General features: G+C 44.7%; 1 protein-coding gene across 19 annotated transcripts in view; it reads right to left on the minus strand.

Annotated features, from left to right (window-relative positions):
* Window positions 1–27,395, minus strand: part of PDE4DIP (phosphodiesterase 4D interacting protein) — a 213,515-nt gene that overhangs the window by 88,644 nt on the left and 97,476 nt on the right. For 7 of the 19 annotated variants that reach the window (XM_075560261.1, XM_075560277.1, XM_075560181.1 and 4 more), the window contains exon 8: window positions 25,649–25,766. In XM_075560261.1, the coding sequence (XP_075416376.1) occupies window positions 25,649–25,766 (118 nt within the window). Of the gene's footprint in view, window positions 1–1,399; window positions 3,261–18,644; window positions 18,842–25,648; window positions 25,767–27,395 lie in introns of those variants that run through there. The other 12 variants (XM_075560268.1, XM_075560172.1, XM_075560235.1 and 9 more) reach the window with 6 other exon arrangements.

Consider the following 27,395-nt stretch of genomic DNA (forward strand, 5'->3'; position numbering starts at 1 on the left):
AATGCTGGTCACAGAAACAGCTCCAAAGGCCGAATTTAGTTATGAGGCTTCACTGAAAGGAAAGTAAGCAAAAAAAGGAAGTAGACAAGGATTACGCAGAAGAACACCGAGCATGTCATGCAAGGGAGAACATATTTAAAACTTTTTTATGTTAATGCTGTTTCAAAATATACACTATATCTGAGAATTTTATGTAAAATTTAGGATCACCTGTTTTCTGCTTACGCTTTTACGGTGATAAAATTTATATGTGTGTGTGTGTGTGTGTGTGTGTGCATTTCTATACACGAGTACATATATACTGAAGAATTACGCTTTTAAAACCACGTGGCAATGCGCAGTTCCACCTGTGATCATGCTTTAAGTGTCTGGGAGGGTGTGCAGTCCGTAGCAAGCTTTCCAAGCAGACCTTCCTGATTGACCCCTTTTGTAATGTTGTAATTAATGAATTTGTATCACATGGAATATGCTAGAATGTTTCACAAACTTAACAGAGCCTAGTATGTACCATTGCTATAGAAACACAATAGCAATGTACAAATGTGCTGTACACAATTGATGTATGTATGGATTGTGATGAGTTGTACAAGCCCCAATAAAATGATTTTTTTAACCACACATAATAGCATCTGTCAGGTCTCTGTGTATACAGCTGAGCTTAAAAGGTTGGTTTGAAAACAACCTTTTAAGATAGGCAGATAAGATCAACTGCTATAGTAAGGTCATTAAGAAATTCAACAGAGAAGACTGCATGAAACTTTCCTGTCACACAAGAATGTGTGAATCCTTCCTTTGAGCCATACATACCCCAGGAGCACGCTGGAGAGAAGGGTTTGCCTTTCACATTTTAAATGCCAGCATTTTAATTCCCAATTGTTTCTTAAGGACAACTCATCATTACTACTCAAATATCAAACTATTAAAAGAAATCTTACCCCAATATTATAATACTTTGCCGATGGATTAATAGGTTTTCCCCTGAACCGTTATCTAAGCGCTAATCATATCGAGGCTTAACTTGGGAGTGAAAGGCTTAATAGTCTTATATAACTCCTTATAAAAGGCCAGTAGGGGATACTATCTATAAACCTTAAAAAATAAAAAGGAAAAGAAAATAAGAGGAAAAAGTCGCTGGGGCAGGAATTCGGTTAAATATCTTCTTGTTACAAGGTAAGTCTCTTGGATTTACAATTGTTGCTAATTACCAAGAGAAGGCCAGTAGATAAGGTTGCAAAGTGGGCTGTGGAGGAGCAAATGCTCCAAGACTGAAGATGGCCCCAAAGGAGTCCAATGATTAAATTCCTCGCTTGGAGAAACTCGCCTAGCCGGAAATCCTGTGTGAAGCCTGCAGCCCACCAGCTATGCAACCAGAAAGGTAGCCTGTAGCCATTTTATATACCTGGACCCGGAGTGGCAAATAATCTTCGCAGAGATCATCCCACAGCTCCTGCAGGTCTGAAATTTCCAAGGGATCGTTCACAGGTGTCTTGAAGAGGGGTTTCAGAGACCTGTTAAGGAAACCGGAACTCACTCCGTCAGTCAAGCTCTGGCCAGGCTTGGCTCCAGGTGGGCTGGATTTCACGGGAATCGGAAGCTTGCTCCCTCGAGGACTCTGGATGGGCTTATAGTCAAGACCTTTAATCATGCTAAGAGCTAGCTCCAGCTTGTGGTTACACAAGTGCTGCGGAGCCTGTTCATCTGAACAGCAGTCACATTTCACGAGTTCTTTGACAGATCTCTCAGCGTCCTCGTCCTTCTGTTGGGGGGGACTCGCCTGCACACTTGCATCCAACGATTCCACCGAGGACGCGGGCGTCCCTTCCTCCATGCTTTCCCCATCTGGGGGTACCTTTGCGCTTAAGTCCGGTGGTCCAACCTCAGACAACGCGGGCTCTTCTGTGCAGATGCTGGTAGACCACCTGGTGGAAGGGCCACAGGAGATGCTCTTGGCCACTTTTCGAGGGACCTTACAAATGGCTTCATAATCAGAATCAGCCACCCGCAAAGCTGCACATCCCCGGCACCTCCGGGGCCGGGGGCCTTCGGAAGAATGGCAGCTGTGTGGCTCCTGAAGCTGATCCTCAGTCTCCACCCAACACTCAAACCCCGAGTAGGCAAAGTCTTCCTGGAGAAGCGCAGAGTATCTGACATCGGGCAAGCCGGAAATGTCTACGGTCCCGCTCCCCGCCTTGGTCTCGGCGCCAGACGCGTCGTTATTCTTGCGATACATGCTGGCGATGCAGAACTTGAGGCGGTCCTTCTCCAGCAGCAGCTTCTGCAAGCGCTCGATCGAAAGGGCTTCGATCCGGGCAATGACCGTGTCGAACCTATAGATCCGATCGAGCATGAAAGCACACTTGCTGCAGGCAAACTCGGCTTTGCCGTCGCGGGCGACATCCTTGCCCAGGACGTGAGAAAGCAGGACCTGCAGGTTGAGCTTGGACGCCGTGTGGAAGATCCAGCGCCGCTGGTTCCCGCACAGCTCCCGGGCACAGATCCTGCAAATCTCTTTCATCGCGCCTCGCGGCGGGGGCCGCCCTGCTTCCCGCAGGCGGCGGCGGCGGCGGCTCCCGGCTCACGCACCCGCTCTAGGTCGCGCTCCGGCTCGCGCCTCGGGGGTCTCGGGCGCGCATGGCTCGGTCCGCAGGGTCCCGGCGCCGCCCTCGCGGCTCCGCCCGGCCAGCCGGCTCTGGGTACCACGGTCGGCCCCGCCCCTCGGGGGAGGGGGCGGGCGCAGAGGCGCCGCGCGGGGATGCTGAGAGCGGCGGGCGGACAGCGCTCGGCGCCCGGCGCCGCTCCGACAGCGGTCTCCCCCGCCGCCGGCCGCCGCGTCCTCCCCCTTTGCAGGCTGGCCTGGTCGCCGTGCAGCAGCCGCCCGCGGCGGACGCAGAGCTCAGCGAGTGAGGATCAGATTTCAAGATGGCGCCGGGCGTCCCGCGCCTGCGGCCACCGAGCGCCTCCTCTGGGAGCTGTAGTCCCGGGGACTGGCGCCCAGCTCTGCGCATGCGGGGTGGCCAAAGCCGGCCCCAAACCCGAGTGCGCTCCGCGGGCTGGGACGCTGACCCGGTTCTCGGACGGGTGCCGGGGAAAGAGCCGGTCGGACGCTGCCCGCTGGCCGGCCGCTTGCATCCATTCACATTCACCCAAGGGACGCAGAGATCGTCCCGAGACCGTCCCTCGGTCGGGCCTCCGGGATGTCCCTAAGCTTCTGGTGGGGAGGAGAAAGGCGAGTGCCCTCCCCCTCTCCCCAAGGGCAGTGCCACGTCCTCTGGCTGGAGCAGCCTGACAGGGCCACTAGGTACCGCGCGCTGCGCCCGCCTCCTTCCCGCCTGCAGCCCCACCTCCTCTGCCCGTCCAGAGGGCACCCGGTGTAAAGGCCCCGGGGCAGCTGGGGTGGGGGGCTGTTAACCTACTGGGAGAGACCCCAGCTCTACCACTCCCTTGACTATTGGCAATATCCAGAGAGGAGGCCAGTGCTTTCCCCCTGAGGCTAGGGGAGGGAGGCAGGATTAACCCCCTGGAGGATTTTCGTAACAAAATCTGGACACGGCACAGTCACCCTAGAAAAGAGTCCAGCGAGTGCCATGAGAAGGCTGGCTAGCCAAGATTACGTAGATAGTAGAAGAGAAAATGGACCTTTAAAAAAATGTAGATACCTGAGAGTAGATTACTTTCACCAGGTTACTTATTTTTCTGGCTCAGGTAGACCTCGGGTCTTATGGGGGGCCGGAGGGGGGGGGGCGAAGAGAGGGGACGAGACAGGAAGGGTAGACAAATATTAGGAATGAAATAACTCACTAAGCTGCTTTGAGTCAAGAAAAAGTGGTGCTTCCTGCAGTCAGAGGGTTAGGAATTGAACTGGCTTCCCTCACGCGTAGAACTTGGATCACACACAGAGTGGAGGGGACTGGGCTCTGACTCTCAGGGGAATGCGTGGATCCACTGGTTGTAGGAAATTCCCTTCCTGGCTTCAGTGACAGGCATACACCAGCAGGAGGAACAACTGTCTCTGCAATCGCCGGAGTCCCCCAGAGTAGGACAGTTCACATTTGTAAAAATGTTAAGGCTTATTATTGAACTTACCAGCCTCTCAGGAGAAAGAAGAGGCTTTCACAGTCAGGGTCTAGGAAACTCTGGAGGTGGTTTTACCTTGTCCTAGAGCAGTGGTTCTCAGCCTTCCTCAAGCCATGACCCTTTCAGACAGTTCCTCATGTTGTGGTGACCCCCCCAACCATAAAATTATTTTCGTTGCTACTTCATCACTGTCATTTTGCTGTTATGAATCATAATGTAAGTATCTGATATGCAGGATGTATTTTCATTATTACAAATTGAACATAATTAAAGCATACCGATTAATCACAAAACAATATGTAATTATATTCTGAAATACTTATTTCTAATTACAAATAAATGAAATTTTGTCATGAAGCATGGTGTAGCATGGGTAACGGTCTTCACGCCGGGTATGTGGGTGTATCTGCATGTGGGCCGATCCACCTAGAGATGATAGAGGAGCAGTGTCTCGGTTCCTAAGGCCATCGAAAATATGCTTTCCGATGGTCTTAGGTGACTCCTGTGACAGGGTCATTTGACACCACACCCCCAGGTTGAAAACCGCTGTCCTAGGGGGTGGCTACCCTGCTTCCCCAAAAGTAAGACATACCCCGAAAATAAGACCTACACACAGTTTTGCCTTGCTGAAATATAAGGCACCCCCCGAAAATAAGACCTCCCCCCAAGCTACCATTCGCTGGATTCTGGACCATAGCTGTGTAGCTCACTGTTGGCCGCAGCACAGCTGGAGCAGACAGGAAGTGCGAAATCTCTTTTAATAAAACAATAAATGTGTACTGTAGTCTTCATGGAAAAATAAGACACCCCCTGAAAATAAGATCTAGCACATCTTTGGGAGTGAAAATTAATAAAAGACACTTATTTTCGGGGAAACAGGGTATGAGCCAGCATTGACTATGGCAGTGAGTTCGGGAGGGTTTTTTTGGCACTGTCAGGTAAGCACTGAGCTGCTAACTCAATGGTCCATGGTTTAAACCCACCAGCTGCTCTGTGGGCAAATGATGAGGCCATCTGCTCCTGTGAAGATATTTTGCCTCTGAGCAAAAAGTCCTTATGAGCCTGAATCAATTCCTTGGCAGTGGGTTTGACTTTTGATTTGGGTCTTGGGAAATAAGGCCAGAAAAATGTCTTTCATCATTTACAGGCCTCATCCTCACAGAGCCCAGACTCCTAAGCCTAGAAGTATTCAAAGGCCTTCAGTGAGAACGCATAGTGTGCTCTCGTGTTTTACCTTCACATAGAGCTTTGAGTTGAGTAGGCAACAGAACTTTGCATACACGATCTCACCTCAAAGTGCACATTCTGTCCTTAAGACCAAGGATGCAAAATAAAATTCCAAGTAGAATTCACTGCAGCTGCATTTCAATCTGCCTCTAGGTTATATGAACTTCAAAGCTTAAAAGTCAGGGAGAAGAAAAAAATCAAGCAATCTGTGTAATCTATAATAATCTGCAAAGATGCACGTAGTTTCTCAGCAGGCTGCCTGCCAGGACAAAACCCTCTGATGAACCCAGTCCTGCACGCTGTCCTGAAGAGCAGTAGGAACTCAAGGGTCCATCAAAGGACAAGTGAAGACAAGAATCAAGGCTTTGTCTTTGACTGTCAATGCAAACCAGAATTCCCTGTTGGAAAACGAAACTAAGTCCCCTTCAAGAGCACACCCCGAATGCTATTTTGTATCACTCTCGATTCCTCAGTAGGATTTGGCATCTGGCAAATCCACCTGGCAATGGTTCCATGTAGAAATGCAGTCAGTGGTGAAAAGGCAACTTATCTTTGTTGGAAGTAAGATCAACACACTGTAAGAGAGAGCTATGTATATAAGGGGGCTTCCAAAAGTTCATAGAAGAGTTCCTTTATGTTTTCATTCCATTTTTTAATGAACTTTTTCAAATCCCCTTTGTATATAGGCTTCTGAAAATAGGAACAAATCGTGCAAAGATCAAAGAAAATTTAAAGACAGTGCTCTATTCATAACTAGATAAAATATCTTAAAACTTTCTCAAAGCAAGCTATGGTACTCCATCTAGTCTTTACGTGATCACTTGGGCTTGTAAAATAATTTAACACCAAGTACAATGTCACTGGCATGGAGATAACAGGACTTGAAAATGAAAACAAAACTTAGAAGAAGAATTAGATGAGAGATTCAGCCTTTGCTGGTCCCAGCCAACATCTTTTGGGACAAGGTTTTATAATTAGTTAATAATAGCTACCTATGGGGAAGCAAGCAAAATAGGGAGTCTGAACAGAGACATTATTTTTTTATCTGTATGTTGCATATTATTTAAATTTCTGGAAATGTATACTCATGTATTTCTTTCATTTTTATTTTTTAAATTCAGAGAATATTCTACAGTTCAAGGCTAAACCAAAACCAGCCCATTTGCACTGAGTTAAACCAGATTCATAATGACCTTGTAGGACAGCATCAGACTGCTCACTAGGGCCTCCAACGCTGTAAATCTTTACAGTAAGTGAGAGAGGGAGAGACTGGTAAATTCAAACCGCCAACCTTTCTGTTAGCAGCTGAGTGCTTACTGTACTGAGACATTAGGGCTCCCTTAAAACTAAGCTTGTGACATTTAACCTGAACCTGGAATGAGAGTTTTTATACCACATTATACTCCTACATATAAATATATATACCACATATGAAAAAGTGAACAACAAAGTTTTAAAGGGATATGCAACAAAGTATTCACCAGTGGTTATGCCTGGAAAGTGGGATTGTAGATACTGCTTTTCATTTTGCTTCATCCATATGCTATAATGTTCTGTGTGCCAGCATTTATTTTGTGACGAAAACAAATACACTCATACGATGCAACACGAACCAGCCAATTCAAAGAGTGAACTACTAATACAGCATGAAGGAATCTCCAAGGCATATGAATTGGGAAGGAGTCCAGAAAACCAGACTTATTGCCACCAAGTTAATTCTGACTCAGCAAGAACATCACCAACAGGAAAAACTAACCCATTGATACCAAAAACCTCGCAGCCATTCAACTATTGAATTATGTAATATGTAACTATGTTCCAATTAAAGAAAAGTAACTCGCTGCCGTAAAGTCAAGGTCAAGACTGTAACTCTTTACGAGAGTCGACAGCCTCATCTTTCTCCTGCTGGTTTTAAACTGCCGACTTTGCCGTTTGCGTCAAACAAGCAACCACTGCACCACCAGGGCTCGTGTCTCTAGTGACTGAGCTCAACACGTGGTTGTGACTAGGAGAGGAAGAGGATCGATGGCAAAGAAGCCCAGAAGGATTTTCTGGGGCAGTGGAAGTGTTCTACGTTTTCTTTTGAATGATGGTTACATGGGTGCACACACTGGTCAGCGCTCAATGAACACTTGGATATGTAAGTAAGGCTCAGTAAAAGGAGCCTCGGTCCTGCGGTGATTTACATATTGGGCTGCTAACTGCAAGGTCAGCAGTTTGAACTCACCAGCCACTCACTCCATAGGGATTAAAAAAAAAAAAGATGAGGCTTTCTGTTCCCTTATGGATTTAGTCTCAGAAACCCAAAGGGGCAGTTCTACTCTGTCCTATAGCATCACTATGATTTGGAATACACTCTGGGGCAGTGAGCTTGGTTTGGGTTATAGCTCATCAAAAAAGATTAAACTGATTTAATACATATAGAAATGCATAGTGTTCCTAAACTTTACATCGGAGAGATTTCTTTGGCAGAAAGCTATCCCCCACTTGATATTAAAAACCTTAAAAAATGGGAAGATATAGACCAGAATAAATTATATTTAATTTATATAAAATGCAATTGCTAGTTCAGTATTTTATGTCCTTATCCAGTGCAGTCACTGCCACCAAGCCAGCTCCAGCTCAGAGTGACATTATAGGACAAGGCAGAACGGCCCCTGTGGGTTTCCAAGACTGTGACTCTTTACAGGAGAAGAAAGCCTTGTCTTTCTCTCCACGGAGCAGCTTCTGGGTTTGAAGTGCTGACCTTGAGGGTTACAGCCCACTGCTGAGCCACTTCTCCACTAGGAGCCCTGGTGGCATAGTGATTGAAAGGATTAGGCTGCTAACTACCTGATCTGGAGTTCAAACCCACCAGCCGCTCCCTGGGAGAAAGATGAGGCTTCTCACTCCCATAAAAAGTTCCAGTCTTGGAAACAGGGGCAGCTTTACCCTGACCTGTAGGGTTGCAATGAGTTGAAATTGACTTGATGGTAGTGAGATCCTTTGCAGCTTTGAAAAATGTGATGTTATATACATGCCCCCCCCACACACACACACACCATCACCCATTTATGATTGAAACAAGGTATGTTGCTAGGGTGAGATTTAGGGCTCTCATGATGAGTCGAATAAGGTCGTTACAACTTCAAAATGTAAGCGACATTACAAAAGAAAATGTGACTGATAACAGGTTTCACATCATGCCTAACTAGTGTGGCTTAAGCAAGTGGTTGATGTCATGGAACGGTATTTGGCGTCCGACTGGGTTGCTGAATGTATTAGCAGCACTTACTAGCTACATGTCCTAGGTCAAGTCCTTTCTATTTGTAGCTATTCAATCACAGCCTAATCTACAAAAGAAAGATGCTAACATCAAGCAGTGGTGTTTTAAGTTTATCATATTTCAGAATTACCTGACACTCTGCCATCGAGTCTGATTCACCGTGACCCTCCCTGCGAGACAGAGTAAAGCTGCCCCTGTGGGTCGCTGGGGCTACCAGTCTTTATGGGAGCAGAAAGCCTCGTCTCTCTCCCATGGAGAGGATTCCTTGAAGGGGTTGTTAAAACACAGATTGTTGGGTGTAGCTTTCCAGAGCTTCTGATTAAGTAGGTCTGGGGTGGAGCCCAATATTTGCATTCGTAACAAATTCCCAGCTCCGGCTGATGCTACTGCCTGGAACCACACTTTGAAAACCACTGAACTAGAACTAGTAACCTAAGCTATATTCAGAAAAATCTCGTCAGGAGCTCAGATGCTCTGCAGATAAGTGCAAAAAGCCTTCGAGGAAGAACGACTTACAGAATCTGAATTGATTTTAAAGAACCGAATCCCGATTTAGAATAGCATTCACAAGCATGGCTGTCTGGCTGTTGTAGTGATCTTCTGCACAGTCTCCATTCAGCCTCTAGGTCTGACGGCCTGGAAAGTGCCTCTAAGAACCACAGCCACTTTTGAACCTACTGGGTGAAGGCAGCGTGCTAGTCTTTCTCAGGCTTAATTCTAGCCTGGCAGGGACTTTCCAAGAGATTCAGAGAGGTGGAAAATCCCCATCTCCCAAACCAGTTGTATTAGGTTTCACTGCCCTACTTATGACACTGGGAATTGCTGTTCTAATTAGTAAAGCTATGCAACAACAACAACAAAAGTGATCCTTGCAGAGTCTAAAGCAGACAAGCAAAGCCAGTCAGGTTTTGTAAGAACACCACGAATCTGGGTGATTTCCTGTGCTGGCTGGAAACCTGTAGGAAATGGAAAGCAGTCACATCTGCATAAATTAACCACACCGCATTTGAAGCACTCGCTTTAAGACCAGGAGATTTCCAGTTCAACTACTGAGGGGTAATAGATTTGTCAGCAGAATCTAACATAAAATAGTAAACACTGGCGTCTTCCAGCTTTCCAAGTGTATGGATAACGATTGATACAAATTCCCTGTGTTTTCTCTCTTCATTGAGCTTTCCGTTTAGGTGCAAGGGAGAATATGCGTGTGCTACAATTATTGAATTAATGGTTTGGTGGTGGTTATTAGGTGCTTTTAAGCTCGTTCCAACCCAGTGAGTCTATACATAACAAAATATTGGGCAACAAGATACATCTGTGAGGTCTGCACAGGAAATAAGCCTCTGGTGCCGTCCCTCGATCCATAATGGAGGGCTGGGAACAAACTGGTTACCAAACAAACAGCCAGACTTGGAAATGATCATAGGAGATCAAAATGATAAGTCTGACTTGAACAGTTAAAACCTGTCACTTGAGCCTTCCTCAGATACACTGTAGGCCTGAGGAATTTCTCTGTGTGAATGTGTGTGTTTCTCCATATTGGGGGTTATATCTGATGTATTTTGCCATTGTGGGTAACCCTCTTGAATTTTTGTTACATGTTTTTTTTGGCATATGAAACCCAGGACTGATGAACTTATACAGAAAAGTAGAATAAGGGTTCCTGGGGGTGAGGGGTGGGATGGGGGGGTCACAGGGGGAGGGGGTAATGAGGAACTAATCAAGGAGTTCAAGACGGAAGAAAATGTTTTGAAACTGATTGTAGTAACAATTGTACGATACCGCTTGATGTTATTGAACTATGGAATAGTATGATATCTGAAATAGCTCCAATAGAATGGTCTTGAAAAAAAATAATGGGCAAATATTGAGTTCTACCCCAGACTTACTCTGTCCAGTCCTGAGAGAGCCTCATAACCTAGGTCCCATTTCAACTCATTGTTACATCCACTGTATCAAACCATCTGGGCTAAGTTGGGTTCTCTAGAGAAGACAAACCAGGGCCACTTGTATGTATGTGTGTATATCCAAAGATTCTTATCAAGAAACGGTTTATAGGCTTATACAGTTGTAGACGTAGGTAAGTAGAGTCTGGTTCAAGTCTCTAGGTCAGGTATCCCGCAGGCTCCACTGACTCTAGGTTGGGTGGAAGCGGGGGGAAGAAGCGGGAAGACCACAAGCTGTGGTTGTAGAGATCACCGGTAAATCTAAGGTCCTAAAGTCCATTGATAACTCCTGGGATCAGCAGGGACCACAACAGGAGATCAAGATCCAGCTCCAACAGGGGAAAGAGGTTCTACTCTGCTCAGTGTCTCACTCTTGTACCAAAGACCTCACCCTCCAAGACTGTATGATCAGGCTGTGACTTCACCCAAGCGTGTCCAGCTGATGTAAACTCTAACCATCACACCATCTCGGGGGGGGGGGGGGGCCTTCCTCTTTTCCACTGGCCCTCTACTTTATGAAGCATGATATCTTTCTCCAGGGACTGCTTCTCCTGAAAATATGTTCATATTACATGCAACAAAGTCTCACTTCAAGGAGCATTCTGAATGTGCTTCTTCCAAGACATCAGTTCATTCTTTTCCAAGTTAATGGTACATTGCGTACCCATGACCAACATCATAAGGTATCAATTCATATTTGATCTTCCTTTGTTAATGCCTAGTTTTCATACACATATAAGGTAAAGAAATACCTCAAGTAGTTGGTCTTCGCAAACAGAAATTTACTCTCTCAGTTTAGGAGGGTAGAAGACCAACCCAGGACACGAGCTCTAGGGGCAGGCTTTCTCTTTCTGTCATATCGGGGGAAGGTCTTCATCTCCCTTCACCATCTGTGGGCTCAGTGGCCCTTGGAGATCTCCGTGTATCTTAGCACCAATCTTCCTTGGGCCTATGATGTTCTCAGTGCAGAGACCCTGGGTCTAATGGATGTGCCCCATCCCCTGTTCTGATCTCTGTGCATGTGTATAATCTCTTCTATACCACTATAGATACACGTCTTTTACAGGCACATGTATCTCAACAGATGTATCTCAATAGATACAATCTAATCCTATAGATTTCACAAAATGGAAACTGCGATGGTTAGGCTTATTGGGCCAATCTGGCCAATAGAAACATGTGGGATTAATCAGGTCACAGTTTGATTGGAGGGCAAAGAGATAAATGGCTCTGCAAGTCCTACCCCCAACCCCTGCTCTCTGGTGATCAGACCAGGATTCTGTTGCTTTAGCTAGTTCTCTGCCTCAAGCTGTGAGCTACATTACCTGTGGGCCAACCCATGGATCATGACCCTATAGCCTGAGGCTCCTTCGAGACCCGCTTGAGCTTGACACTGGTGGATCCTGTCGCCTTGCATTGCTTGAGTTCAATAGATCTCTCTTCTGGGCCTGCTTTGTTAAGCTGCCAACCTACTGACAGTTGCTGGCCCACCCTGCTGTTAGCTGCCTGTGGACAGACTGCCTACCTTGCCCGAGGGAGCACTCAGTTGTCAGCTTCCTTGACCTTGGACCCACCAACCCACATGAGTTGAAGGACTTCCAGTATATTAACTGTTCCATAGAAGTGAGTTGAACTGAGCCCTCTGTATTGTGTGTGAATGAATTAACTGTTATATTCCTCTTGCTGTATAAATATATATATAATCATAAGAGTCCTGGTTTTGTTTCTCTAGAGCACCCTGCCTAACACAGAAGCTAATTACGTAAGTCTGAGGATCATGACCTAGCCAAATTGACACAGAGCTGTGGGAACAAAATTTCAATCAATAACACAATGCTCCTCTACAGGTAAGACAGATGTTGGGTGTTTAGTGAGACTTTTGTCTGGACAACTATTCATTTATCCATCCATTTCATCTTCTAATTTCTCCTTTAAAGAATGTATGTAAGGGGCGACACAAGCCAATACCGTATTATGGAGGACAACCAGCCAAATGACCCTGGACTTCATGTATGAGCATGAAGATCCTGAAGCAGAGAATGACACATGGAAAACATTATTTCCGAAAAGGTTAGCCAGGCAACGGATGGACAGGAGTCCTAGAAGTTTTGGGGTGATTGCAGGAGGCCCTACGGAAAAACCAGCGGTTATTCATCTACGAAGTAATAAAGATCTGGCGAGGGAAAAAAAAGGAAAGGGGTAAATATGATCATCACCTTGGAAAAATGAGCAGTAGAACTTGAGTCTTCATGATGGAGACCAGATTTGGGGTTTGAAAGGGGAATAGAAAGAGGGTTTTCAAAGTGCCACAAATGCGGCTTTTCGAGAGTGCCTACGCCAAAATGATGGCGCACATGTTGACCTGGGCACGTCGACTTGCCAAAACAGAAGCCAGACTCCTGGCCATCAAATCAATTCTTACTCACAACAACCTCGCAGAACAGAGTAGAACTGCCTCTGTGGGATTCCAAGGCTGTAAGTCTTTACAGGAGCAGACAGCCTCATCTTTCCCCATCAGAGCAATGAGTGGGTTCAAACTGCTGACCTTGTGATTAGCAGCCCAATGCATAACCTTCAACACCATGTTGATTTTGGACAACTAGAAAAGAACGTGGAGATGCCCTTCAGTCAAAAGGGAAAGTTTCTAGAATGATGGGGAAGGTTAACATTGTCAATACCTAGAGAGAGTGGGTGCAGTAAAAATGTCAGTCATACCATTTGTTATAACTGATTGGGCATATAAATTTCAGCGTTATTACACTTAATGCCTTAAAGTCCCTCCCTATCAAGCAAGCCAAACGCTGTGGGAAACTAACACTGAGGGACATATGAGGAGGCCTATATACCCTAACTTGTAACAGAAGGAATCTGGAAAGCCAGTATTCCACCGTAGGAAAGCCACCACTTCGGTAACTTAGAGATAAAGTCCAAGTACATTATTCTGCTTTAAAAGTCATTCTCACAGATTCTCCCCTAACAGCTATGCTGCCTTAAAGTGAGTACATGGTCGATTACATCTCCCTGTAGAAGCAGACATTCTTTTGTTATATCCTCACACCCCCTCCTACCTTCCCCCAATGCAGGTATTAGGTTTCCTCACCTGTGAGCTCAGGGAACTTGCTGTGGTTACCACCCACCTTGTGACATATGTAACTACTGAATATGCATGGCTTGTGGCAATCTATAAATATCCTGAGATAGTAAAGACTCCCTCTCTCCTCCTCTCTCCTCCCACCTCCACGTGGACAACCAAGATGAGCATGCTACCATAACATGTGTCTGACTCTTTTATCTTATTATCTCTCCTATCTTCTATGACTTTACTATAACCTGTACATATTAGTGCCATACAATTGCGCCTACAGACCCTTTGCTATCAGAGGCTGGTTTCCTCTGACACAAATGCCAAGTTATTTCTCACCCTGTTTCTAAACCTCTCTAGCATGGCTTCCTTGTGTCACATTTTTCACTACAAGTTCTTAAAACTTGACACCTGAGCCACAACACACAGAGCATGACACGAGGAAACATTATTTTAGGAAAGATTAGCCAGACAACAGGATCGATTGGGGCTTGAGAGGGAAGTTTCATGCTTTGGAAGCTCCCCCTGCACCCCGTGCATCATTTCCAGAGCAATGATATTGTGATGATCCATCATTATCTGGCTGATATCACAAACTGAAGTTTAAACCCCTCACCTTGGCATTTCAGTAACTCTAAAAGGAGATCAAAAGCTAATTCTCTTCCAGTTGTATCTCATATTTCTTCCCTAACCAAAGGTGGCAAGAGTAAATTTGGGGATATAACTTTGTTTTGTTACCTACCCTCCTCTTTTCTTTTCTGATGACCAGGCCCCCTTAGCATTTTCTTGGCTTATAAATATTTGTCTTTGCAGAGAAGATTACACCAAGTTTCCCAGCAGAGGAGAGAGAAGGATGTCTTTAAGATTAACTAAATAGAAAAGGGTGGATTACCACCCAGATCAGGAAGACACTGGCGGTGAAAGAATTGCAAGGCCCCGTCTCCATCTATATGTTTTCCCTGGGGAAGCAGGATCTCAGAAAGAAAGACAATGGAGTGGTTGAGACTAGACTCCACATCAAGGGGTTCTGGCTCCATAAAAGATTCCCAGGTAGCAAGCTGGTAGTGTAAGCAGAATGTGCTTGCTTAGGCAGCAGAACTTCCATGATGGATGAGTCAACGACCAGGGTAATAATCTCTGATGTTTTGGCACCTATGAAACCCAGGGACCTTTGACTTTTGCACAACTCAAAGAAAAGACAGAAGAGGAAGTACTAAGGGACATAAAATTTCCCACTGACCTGATTAGGATTTAGACTCAGAGTTGAAAGAAAAGAATGTATTGTGTCTTGTATCCCTGACTTTTGCTGTTTTTCATTGAGGCTCGGTCCTAGATTTCTTTCACCTCTCTTCACTTTGTTCCCAAGTCCTGTCACCTTTTCCAACCGTATATTAGTGACTTCCAACTTTACATCTGTATCCTAAAATTCTCCACTGGATCAACTCTGCATGAATCCACTGCCTGTTTCACACCTACATGTATTAGAACAGTGGTTCTCAACCTTCCTAATGCCACAACCCTTTCATATACCTCCTCATGTTGTGGTGATGCCCGAACCATAAAATGACTTTCATTGCTATTTAATAACTATAATTTTGCTACTGTTATGAATTTGGTGACACCTGTGAAAGGATCATTCGACCCTAAAATGGGTCTCGACCCACAGGTTGAGAACCACTGTATTAGAGGCATCTCAAAATTACTGAAAGCAACACTGAACTCTTGGATGCAATCTTCCCTTGATACTGAGTACACTCTGCCTTCTAATTTTCTATCTTAGGGATCGGCAAACAACAGCCCATAGGCCAAGCCCAGTCTCTTCCTCTGTTTCCGTAAATGAAGCTCATGGGAACACAATTGTGCCAATCCCCTGTGGTGTGTGGCTAGTTCTGGCAGAAACCCCCTGGACTCGCCCCATTGCCATCGAGTCGATTCTGACTCAGGGTGACCCTAGAGGGCAGGGGGGGGGGCATTCCCTGTGGATTTCCCAGAGCGTAACTCTTCATACGAGTGGAAAACTTCATCTCGCTCCCGAAGAATGGCTGTAGTCTCGAACTGCTGACCTTGCTGCCAGCACCCCACTGTGTAACCACTATGCCAGCTGCAGACCCTGACGGATTGGCAGTCTGGTCTTCAATAGAAGTCTACCCACCTGGGAACTTTGTTTTCTTTAAAGTATTTATCACAATTTACAATGATTTATTTATTTGGCTGGTTATCTAAAGCCCTCTGTAGAATATAAGCTCCCTGTGGGGGGAATCCTGCCTTTCTTGTACTTGCTATTTCCCCAGCACCTAACAGCACCAGTGGTGGCCATGGGAGCTCGCCAGCTGGACTCTGTGCATGAGTGCATGAAGGAACTGTATTAAAAATGTATGAATACTCAGGGAGTCCCTGGCTTAGGGTTCTGCTCCTAGACCTCCATCATACTGTCGTGGGATTTTTGTGGTTCATTGTTTGGTTTGTATGGTTTGTTTCCCTGATTAGAGGTTTCCCCTCCTATCTGGATATCAGTGATCCTAGGAAACTTTGCATAAGCTGAAAAGGCATAAAGTGAAAAATCAATTACCATTAGTTTATATAGAAATTTGCCTGAGCATCCTTGGACCCCAAAATAGCCTACCCAGAAAGCCTACAGTAACACATGGTGTATACAGGCACAGTTCAAAGGCAAGGAGGCTCCAGGCTGAGAAGCTGACTGTAGCTTCCTGGGGACGGCACTTGGTGAAACCACTCTTGGTGCTCAGCGTGTGCACTACCTTTTTAATGGCTCGCTGCAAAGCAGCCCCTGAATATGCTTATATGCTTCTCTTTTTTGTGTGTATAAATCATAGTGACCATACAGGACAGGGTTAAATTGCGCCAATGGGTTCCCAAGACCATAAATCATAACAGGAGCAGAAAACCTCATCTTTCTCCCTCAGAGCAGCTGGTGGTTTCAAACTGACAACTCTAAGGTTAGCAGCCCAACACTTAACCCCTATACGAATTATTGGCCTTTCATAAAATAAAAATGATCTAAAAATTAACTCTCAAAAAGCAGGGGCTACCTTTAATGCCTTTTTAGTACTAGCATCTTTATAAATCTGATGGAAGAAAACCTGAGAATGGCATCCGAAAATGACACAGTGCTGCATTGTATTCGTACATCTTCCTAACGGTAAGAAGCACGCGCGCGCACGCGCAGAGAGAGAAAGGTCTAAGCATTGTGACTCATAGTGCATTGACTACGTCAGAAGTGAAGGCTCTGACATGTCCACATCTTGAAGCTGTACTCATCCATTACCTTAGCGCGAAACTTCCGCCTCGGGCTACCCTGCAGTGACTAGCTCTCTTAAATAACGCAACTCCACCAGAACTTGTCCCCTCAACTTCTTTTCCCTCGACCCTACTTCCAGATGAATCTTTTCAAAACAAAGTTCAAATACCATTTTTTACACAAAATCCTGAAACCCAACGGCATACCCATTAATCATGAACGTCCTAATGTGACTTTTAAGGCCCGCTGGCTCAGGCGCCGATCCAGTTTCCTAGCTTCAACTCACTGCTCCTCTGCATCCATTGTAGTCCAACTACCACTGCTTCCTTAGCCTGTACTTCACCATCTCTGCATTTCATCTGCGTGGATCGTTCTCCCCCCCCCCAGGATGACTTTTCCTTTCAAAGTCCTACCCAGCCTCAGTACCCCCTTCAAGCTCTTCCCCCTCGAATGACATCTTTCTTTGTGTGTGTGCATTTCTGACACACATCATACCAACAGTAATCCGTGTGTCCACTCTGACTTCTCCCAATTAGCTCCTTACAAATAGGAACCAGAACTTACTCACCTTGGTATCTTTGAAGCATCTCGAATAATCTCAGCCTAGATCCAAGGAAATAATTACCAGCTAGAGAATAAGGCAATGACTTGCTTTTTCTTCTGTACTTATTAAATAGGGTTTTATGTTAATTAAATTAAATTTTACACATTTGGTTCAGTGAGTAGTGCCACAGAACTTAAAGTTTGCGAGCATCCATCCAAGACACAGCTATTAGTCTCTACTCATCTGGACCAGCATGAGAAGAGACCCAGGCATCATAAAGGAACTGGACTGCAGATCTAATTGGTTTCTTGGTTTCATAAGACCAGAACTAGATAGGGCTCGGGTACCATTGTGAACATTTATATTGAAGACTCAGCAGATGGGTCGCAATAAAAAGGAGGGAAATGTAGAACAGAATTTAAAATTGCTATGGACTCTAGACTCCCTGGACTCATGGAGACTGGAGGAACCCCTTAATTTATTGCCCCAGGACGATCTTTAAATATTGACCAAAGTTATCCCCTGAAGTCACCTTGAAACCCAGCAACTGATTAACTCAGTTACTATGAAAACTGTATTATGAGCATTGTCCTCTTTGGAAAAACAATCTACATATGAGATCAAATCAGCAATAGTAAGTAACTCAATGGGGAGGGCACTGAGTCTAAATGAATGAAAGTGAAATAAATTGGGTACAGATACCAAGAATTATGATACTCTGTGTAACCAATGTCTCTGAATTGTATATGTAGAAATTATTGAATGGATAGATATATATTATGCTGTGAACGTATTTATACACACACAAATCATATTCCTTCCTTCCAGCTCAGTTCCTCCAATGCCCACCTTACCTCATGATGACTCCTCATTGGTCCTCTCTCCCCTTCCCTAGCTTAAACCAACCAAACCCACTGCCACCCAGCAGATTCCGACTCTTAGCGGCCCTACAGGACAAAAGAGAACCGTCCCTGTGAGTTTCCGGAACTGTAACTTGTTCCAGGAGTAGAAAGCCCTTTCTCCTGAGGAGCGACTGGGACTTTTGAACTGCTTTTCCACTTGGTCTGTAATCTCCCGCAGGCAGAAACTAAACCTTATCCATCTGTGCGTGTCTGTGCTTTATAACTGCTCGATGAATATTTGTGATGAAGCGACAAAGGCAGCCCAAGAATTTCTACCTCTTCCGCTTCTCTAAGAGGTCAAAGCAGTGATCGTCTTCGCTGATCCAGTCTGCTTCTGAGACATCTTACCGATGAAGGCTGTGTCCGGGTACTGCCCTGCTGCTGAAGAGGCGTAAAGGAGTCTCCGGCTTGAACACTCACCACGTAGAGAGGGGCTGCTGACTGACTGCGCTTACAGAGAAGGTCCTCCTGTGCAGCTGCTGGGGCGGCGGCAGCGGCTCTCTGGGAGGTTTCCAGTCTCCTCCGCTGCCGTGAGCAGCATTCTTGCCTTAACCTCCACGTCAGATCTCTCCATGGTAACATGTTTGCTATTTTGGGAAATATGCCTCACTGCACGCAGTGCAATTTACATTAGTCTCCAAAGGCGGCGTACATGTCCACTGCTGCGTGTGAGAGTCCTGCTTGCTCCTTTTGTGCCTCTCCCTAATTCTGCTGCCCCGATTCATTTTTTAAGCTAACCGTGGTGAAATGACCTGTTAATAAATCTTGCTTATAATGAAAGGGGGGGTATAGGGAGAGACACTGAGGGAAGAAACAAAAGCACGCCCTGGACCTCGTTTGACAAGTACTGTCATTGTATATAACGGGCCTCCATAAATCTGAAGCACGCACAGGTAGCACACCTGCATGGAAAACTGACGGGAGTTGTGTGTTAGCAACAGTGTAATGCCTGCCTTCTTTGGGTAAGCATGCATCGATCCTCTTATACCTTCTCCACTGCAAATCTGGTTTCTTGTAAACGCTCTCTAAGTTGGATTTTCCACCATTGCACCAAAACCAAACTCACTGCCATCGGTTGATGGCAACTCATAGCAACCATATAGGACAGGGTAGAACTGTCCCCGTGAGTTTCTGAGGCTGTAACTCTTTACAGGAGTAGAAAGCCCCATCTTTCTCCCGCAGACCTATGGTTGGCAGCCCAATTTGCAACTACTCCACCACCAGGACTGGGGATAATGTTAGTAACTAAAAGGATTGCTGACTTCCGCCTGCAATGGTGAGAGAAAGGCGCTTTGTGTACTTGGCTAGATTTTCTGGCTCCCCAGTGAAAGGGGTGTGGAGAAGCAGCAGCAGCAGCTCCGTGCAGAAGCGGCGATGAGAACAGCACAACTGGAGACACCGAGGCATGCTGGAAGCGAGCATGGAGTGAGGTGACCGTTTGATATTTCAAAGTCAGGGCACTTTTTTTGCGTTGTTTTATGAAGTTGATTAAGCAGCCTTAGGGGCACAGATGATTAAGTGATCTACTGACCATGAGGTTGGTGGTTTGAATCCACTCAGTGGCTTCGAGGGAGACGAGACCCGGTGATCTGCTTCTATCCTATGGGTTCTGTTCAGTCACAGGGGTTGCTATGAGCCAAAATTCTACTCAGCAACACCCAACAATTACAACAACACGGAATTGAGTGTATTACACAGGTTTATAAGCATTGTTCAAATATATTCCGGCTAAAGTGAATACTGCAAAAAGTCTTGAAGCATGGGGAAGGTAAAATCCATTAAATGATCTTTATTAAAAGTGTGTCTTTGATCACCAAAGACAAATGAGTGCATGAACAAATGTGGCGAAGAAAGCTGATGGAGCCTGGCTATCAAAAGCTATAGTGTCTGGGGTCTTAAAGGCTTGAAGGAAAACAAGTGGCCACCTAGCTCAGAAACAACAAAGCCCACATGGAAGAAGCACACCAGCCTGTGTGATCATGAGATGTCGAAGGGCTCAGATATCAGGCATCAAAGAACAAAAAAATCAAATCGTTTTGAATGAGGGGGAGTGTGGAGTGGGGACCCAAAGCCCATCTGTAGGCAACTGGACATCCCCTTACAGAGGGTCGTGGGAGGAGACAAGCCAGTCAGGTGAAGTGTAAGAGCTTCCTCCCCTCCGCCCCCTCCCCACTATCATAATCCCAATTACATCTTACAAATCTGGCTAGACCAGAGGATGTACACTGGTATAGATAGGAACTGGAAACACAGGGAATCCAGGACAGATGATCCCTTCAGGACCAGTGGTGAGAGTGGCAATGCTGGGAGGGTGGAGGGAAGGAAGGTGGGGTAGAAAGGGGGAACCTATTACAAGGATCTACATATAACCTCCTCTCTGGGGGACAGACAACAGAAAAGTGGGTGAAGGGATACATCAGACAGTGGAAGATATGACTAAATCATAATAATTTATAAATTATCAAGGGTTCATGAGGGAGGGGAAAATGAGGAGCTGATACCAAGGGCTCAAGTAGAAAGCAAATGTTTTGAGAATGATAATTGTACAAATGTGCTTGACACAATGGATGTGTGTGTGGATTGTGATAAGAGTTGTATAAGCCTCCAATAAAATGATTTTTTTAAAGTGTGTCTTATTGTTGAGGTGAAGTCTGAGAATAAAAGCTGCTTATACTCAGAAAGTATACCTCCATCCAAACTTTCACACAGGGAACAGATCGAAAATACTGATCTATGAGAGGTAAGCTATACGTGTTCTACATGTGGATAATTCACATCTGGAAATGAACACGGTAAGCTCTTCTAAGGCCCACCTGGGCTACTCTCAAGTGCTCGAAGACACAAGTCCTCTCAGAAGAAAGACCTGCCGACTGGCTTCCAGAAAATTCTGCCTGAAAGCCTAAGGAGCACATTCCTCCTTGGACACAGACTGGGCTACCCTGGTTGGACAATAACAAGGAGTGGGGCTTAGAGAAGTGAAGACAGTGAATCACACCCCAGAAGTCACGCTCTCTTGGTTTCCCTCAGTTTTATTTTGTTACAGTTATTGGTTTTATTTGTTTGCTTGTTTGTTTTGTATGTCTTCCTGTACATGACATCCAGGATAGGTAAATCTATCGAGACCGTAACTGGGTTAATGGTTTCTTGGGGGTGTGGCAGGGGAGGTTGGGGGAAATGGGGAACTAGTAACAGTGAGGACTAGAAAGAAGAAAACCTTCTAAAAGTGATTGTGGTGAAGATTGCACAACTTTTTAAAATAAGATTGGAATTGAGTTATGTAATGCGTGAACTATCAATCGAACAGTTAAAATAAGAGTGAATCCCTTTCGTATGTGGGTCCCTTTAGCACTCTCCTTCCACGTGCATAATTATATACTTTAATTACTCATCGACATGCCATTCTCTCACTAAACTGAAAGCTCTTCGAAGGTCAAGACTCCTTAGACCAGCGGTTCTCACTCTCTCCTAAAGGAAACTTCAGAAATTGTAGGAGTAGTTCTTGTTTTTGTCGTCAACAAGATGAGGGGGGCAAGAGTGCTAGAGAACTTACAGTGGGCAGGACAGCACATTGTCCCCAATTCTGAATGACTTTAGAATGGTCATCTGGGCACTGCTGAAGGCAAGACAGCTATTTATAAGCATCTGAACTTATAACTTAATTCTGCTGTGCAGGAGCACAATTTTATCATAGTCTGAATTTTCCATTAAAGAAACTACCTTGCAAATTAAGAAGATTGCTTGGTGTTTGGTTTGGAAATTTATCAGAACATTTCCACCATTTAAAATAATGCCATTATCAGTGTCATTGCCACCTGCAGTTTTTGAATTGTCAGTATAGCAAATGCATTTGAAGTTGTGCCATTCACAGTGGTTTTACAAATAGAAACAAGTATCGGGTTATGTCTCTTAGAATTTACATATTAAGCAGGATTTTATTAACTGATCTTTGTATGTTTCTCTTCTACAGCAAAACCTTTTTCTTACAAAATCTGCCTCCTGTGGTTGTCTTCAGGATTACATTGAGTTAATCCATGGAGTATTTATAGTAGTGCCTCAAGCAAACTCTGCCATCAAGTTGATTCCAACTCACTGCGATCCTACATGACAGAGTAGAGCTACTTCTGCGGCTGTAAATTCTCACAGGAGCAGAAAGCCTCATCTTTCTCCTATGGAGTGGTTGGTGGGTTTGAACTGTTGGTCTTGTCGTTAGTAGCCCAACATGTAACCCACTTCATGTCTCCGGGGTCCTGATAGTCGTGCGTAGCACCTAGAAGATGCTACAACATGTGCTGATGTTACTATTACAGAAAAGATGAATTTTCATTATGACTTCTTAATTATACTTGAAATATTTAAGATGTTTACATTATAATAATCTGGAATATTTCCTTTTGACTAAGTGTTGCCAAGATGTTAGAGAAAGTGCTTCAGTATTCTTTTTGTCTGGGAGATTAAAGTGAGGTGTAATGATCACTGCGCCCTATGCTGTGTGGCCTGAACCATTCACACTCCACTATAGTCCTCTTCCCTCAAAAAATCAAACTCAACGCATCTCATAGATTCAGACTCATAAAGCCCCTATATGGAATTATGTGTTTGTAGATATTTATGGGAACTGACAGCCTCATCTTTCTTCTGCACAGTAGCTGGTAGGTTTGAACCAGCAGCCTTTAGGCTAGCAGCTAAATGCTTACCCAACATGCCACTAGGACTCCTCAGGCCTCTTAGGGAAGAATAAAACAAATTAGAAACTAATTCAGTCTTTGTCTATAAAAAAAATTTCCTATGAGCAAGGCTAACAGGCCCAGAGGCAGAATTGTGGCCATTAATATCACTATGAAGCAACTCTTATTTAACTTAATTTTACCTTCATGTTTTGAAATATAATTACTATGTGAGTAAAATTTACAGCATAGGGCTGTCTTTCTATCTGCTACTCATCTACAAATAGCTTCTTTCTTGTCCAGATGCTAATAATGATAGGAAGTCGGAGTTACCATGTTTTGAGCAGTATGTTGTTGTTAAGTGTTGTCAGGTTGGTTCTGCTTCATAGCAACCCGTGTACCACAGAATGAAACCCTTCCTGGTCTAAGCCAGCCTCACAATCGTCACGTTTGAGTCCACTGTTGCTGGCCCTGTGCCATTCACTCTCCTTGAGTATTATCCTCGTGTTTTCTGACCCTCTATCAGGCAATATAGATAATATATATAATGGTCTGTGTATATAAGCAATATATAATATGACTTCTCATCATTACACATAGTGGAATGTTAGGCATTTCCATCCCTCTTCTGCAAACAAGGAAATTATTTTTGGAGAAGTTATATAACTTGTCCAAAGCCACACACCCAACCCAAAATGTGGGCCTCGGAAATCTGAGTTCTTTTTTTTACACCACTCTGCTTCCCTAGTTAAGTTCCAGGAAGACTTGTACCTATGTGTGAAATCACTGTGAATGCCACAGCTTCAACTGCAGCTTGACAGAACTATTTTATACATGTTGACATTTCATACTGGAATTGGTTTTCAAAGTAGCAAGGTTCTTTCATAAATCAATCTGAGCTGCTAAGTATGGTTAAAGCGCCTAAAAGATTTTAATGTAGTTTCAATATACTTTTTCTCTAGGAGTACAGTGGCCCAAACCATTTTCTCTCCTTTGAAATCTATATGCTTATTAAGAGGAGGAAGCTGTCAGAGAATTATCTGTACGTTTGCTGGAAAGCCATATTCTCTGACTGGGTTACTGTGGGAAGTTGTATAAATGGTACTAAATAATGAATCATGATTAAAATCCAAGTCTCCTGATTGCCACTCGAGTGCTTTCCAATTGAAAACTATGGAATCTTTTCAAGAATCTTTTCAAAATCATTTGATATATTTCTATATTTATCTTGAGAAAGGCCTATGGCCTTTTTAAAAAAATTCTCATCTGTCAAATTACAAGTACACACACACACACACACACTAGCTCTTGATTGGATTAAACTGGAACATTCCAACCAAATTGGAGCCACACCCTAATTATTTACAGACCTGTTGTGATCTCTGATTCTGACGCATCGGGGCCTTATAAACTTGAAACCACACTGCCATCTGGTAGATTCCAATGCGTGGCAGCCCTACAGGAAAGGGTAGAACTGCCCCTGGGCGTTTCTGAGTCTGTCATTCTTTCCGGGAGCAGAGATTCTCATCTTTCTCTTACAGGGCAGAGTAGACGTGTCCTGCGAGGTTTGCAAAGCTGTAACATCCACAGATGCAGACTGCACCTGTCCCTCCTGAGATGCAGCAGCTCCGAACCACCAACCTCTGGGTTAACAGATGAGCTTTTAGCAACTACACCACCGAAAACCAAAATCACTGCCTTGGAGTCGATTCCAACTTACAGCGACCCTTTAGAGCAGAGCGGAACTGCCCGTGCGGGAGGCCGAGACTGCGACTCTTCATGGGAGGAGCTCGCCTCCTCTCCCTCGCAGCAGCTGTGAGTTGGAGCCGACAGGGCAGCAGCAGGTCTAACCAATAAGATACGCACTGTGGCTTTGTAGCTAGTCTATGCTCCACGACAAGGGGGAGGAGTTTTGTAGTTGCAATTGCTGTCCCGAAGCAGTTGAACTTTGCTAGCAACATGGAATGTTATCCTAGTAGAAAATCCTCTTTCTTCCTCGACCTCTCTTTCCCCCTCTCTCTTCACCGCTGTCTTTGAAGAAGTAACTTGCCAAGAATGCCACTGCTCCGTGGAAATTAATTCTGCCTGCAACCCGAGGAATCTTGCAAGTGGGTCTTTTCCTAGGCCAGCCTCCAGATGAGAGTGCAGACCGGCCAACACTTTGATATCAGACTCCTGAGACCCTGAGCCGAGCACTCAGGTAGCCATGCCTGGATTTCTGATCTGCGGTAACTGTGAGCTAATAGATGAAGGTGTTTGAAAAGGTTACTAAGTTTGATCACTCCTATTAGGCGTTAATGTATTTCAGAGGACTGCATTGATCAGGGAATAAATGAATAGGAGTGTCCTTGGAAAAAGCAACAAAGAATAGGTTCCAATTCACCCAACATTGTATGCTTCTCTCAAACTCCTCACCCAGTTGTCTTTCGTCATTGTTGGTTACACATCCATTCTTCTGTACAAATGTTTTGTGAAACCAATATAGCAAGAGTTAACGATTTCTAAAGTCTTTTTTACTGTTATATTAAAGTCCATTTTTCTACCTTAAAAAGTTGCTGTGTTTGCGGTAATGTGTTACATAGCAATAAATAAATACACATGCATCTACCTACATAGACACCTAAACATATACATGTATGACTCATGAAAGCCCAAAGCAAGTCCCTCAGGTAGCCGCGCACACTGTACCTGCACTTCCATGTGGGGGGGCTCCTCTGCCAGGTGCAGCAGCTCTTGTTTCTCTTTGGACAGCTGTTGAACTAGCCTATCCTGGGCACACAGGCTCTGATTCAACTCTTCGATTTTTCTGTAGCAAAAAAGAAAGCAAACAGCAAGAGTAGCAATGATGGTTGTGTCGATGATTGTCTGTAGTGGTTAGCCCACTCCAAAGACAGCATGGTCCAGCTCAGCGGCCTGTTACCTTTGGGGCCATGGAACCCTTTCAGACTTTCCCAAATATACACATGAAGACTGTTTTACTTACATGGTCATGGTGTTAATGGACCCCTGAAGTCTATCCATGCATCTATAGACACTGATCGGTAATTTTCTCAAATGCAGGGTTCCACATGTTTTAGTTTTGTTCATTGCTATGTTGTTCTCAGGTGCTATCAAGTCTGTTCCAACACAGAGCGATTCTGTGCACAACACAAGGAAACACTTCCCGGTCCTGTGCCATCCTCACGATTGCTCTCATGGTTGAGCCCATTGCTGCCGCCACTGTGTCCATCCATCTCTCTCAGGGCCTTTCTCCTTTCCGTTATCCCTCTACTTACTATGCACGAGGTCCTTATCCAGGCTCTGGCCTCTCCTGATAAAATGTCCAGAGCAAGTGAGACAAGGTCTTGCCATCTTTCCCTCCAAGGAGTATTTCTTCTTCTAAGACAGACTTGCTGGTTCGTTTGGCAACTCATGATACTTTTAATACTATTCACCAGCACCACCATTCAAAAGCACTGCTTCTTCTCTGGTTTTCTTTATTCAATGGCCAACTTTCACACGCATAGGACGCAGATGAAAATACCATGGCTTGGGTCAGGCGCACCTTAATCCTAAAAGGAACCTCTTTGATCTTCAACACCTTAAAGAGGTCTTGTGCAACAGGGAATCCAGGACAGATGAACCCCTCAGAACCAGTGCTGAGAGTGACAATACCGGGAGGAAAGGGGGGCTAGAAAGGGGGAACCGATCTCGGGGATCTACATATAACCTCCTCCCTGGAGGATGGGTAACAGAAAATTGGGTGAAGGGAGACGTCGGGCAGTGTAAGATAAGCTAAAATAATAATTTATAAATTATCAAGGGTTCATGAGGGAGGGGAGAGCAGGGATGAAGGGGGAGGGGAAAAAGGAAAATGAGGAGCTGATTCCAGGAACCCAAGCAGAAAGCGAGTTTTGAGAATGATGAGGGCAATGAATGTATAAGTGTGCTTTACACAATTGATGTATGTATGGATTGTGATAAGAGTTGTATGAGTGCCAATAAAATGATTTTTTTTAAATGAGAATCCACTCCATGGTAGTGAATTGGTATAAACGATTTTAAAAAAAGAGGTCTTGGGCAGCAGGTTTACATAATGCAATGCATCGTTTGATCTCTTGAATGCTGCTTCCACCAGATTATTGTAGATTAAAGCAAGGTGACATTCTTGACAACTTCAATCTTTTCTGCATCCATCATGATGTTACCTTTTGGTCCAGTTGTGAGGCTGTTGGTCTTCTTTACATTAAGTTGCATACAGAAGGCTGTGGTCCTTGATCATCATCAGCAAGTACTTTGAGTCATCCTCAGTTGCAGCAAGCAAAGTTGTGTCATCTGCATATTGAAGGTTGTTAATAAGCTTCGTCCAATCCCGATGTCACATTCTTCTTCATATGAGCCAGCTTCTCTGATGATTTGCTCAGCATACAGACTGACAGAATGAATAAGTATGGTG

Source organism: Tenrec ecaudatus, chromosome 1 (genome assembly GCF_050624435.1).
Source record: "Tenrec ecaudatus isolate mTenEca1 chromosome 1, mTenEca1.hap1, whole genome shotgun sequence".
Lineage (NCBI taxonomy): Eukaryota > Metazoa > Chordata > Mammalia > Afrosoricida > Tenrecidae > Tenrec > Tenrec ecaudatus.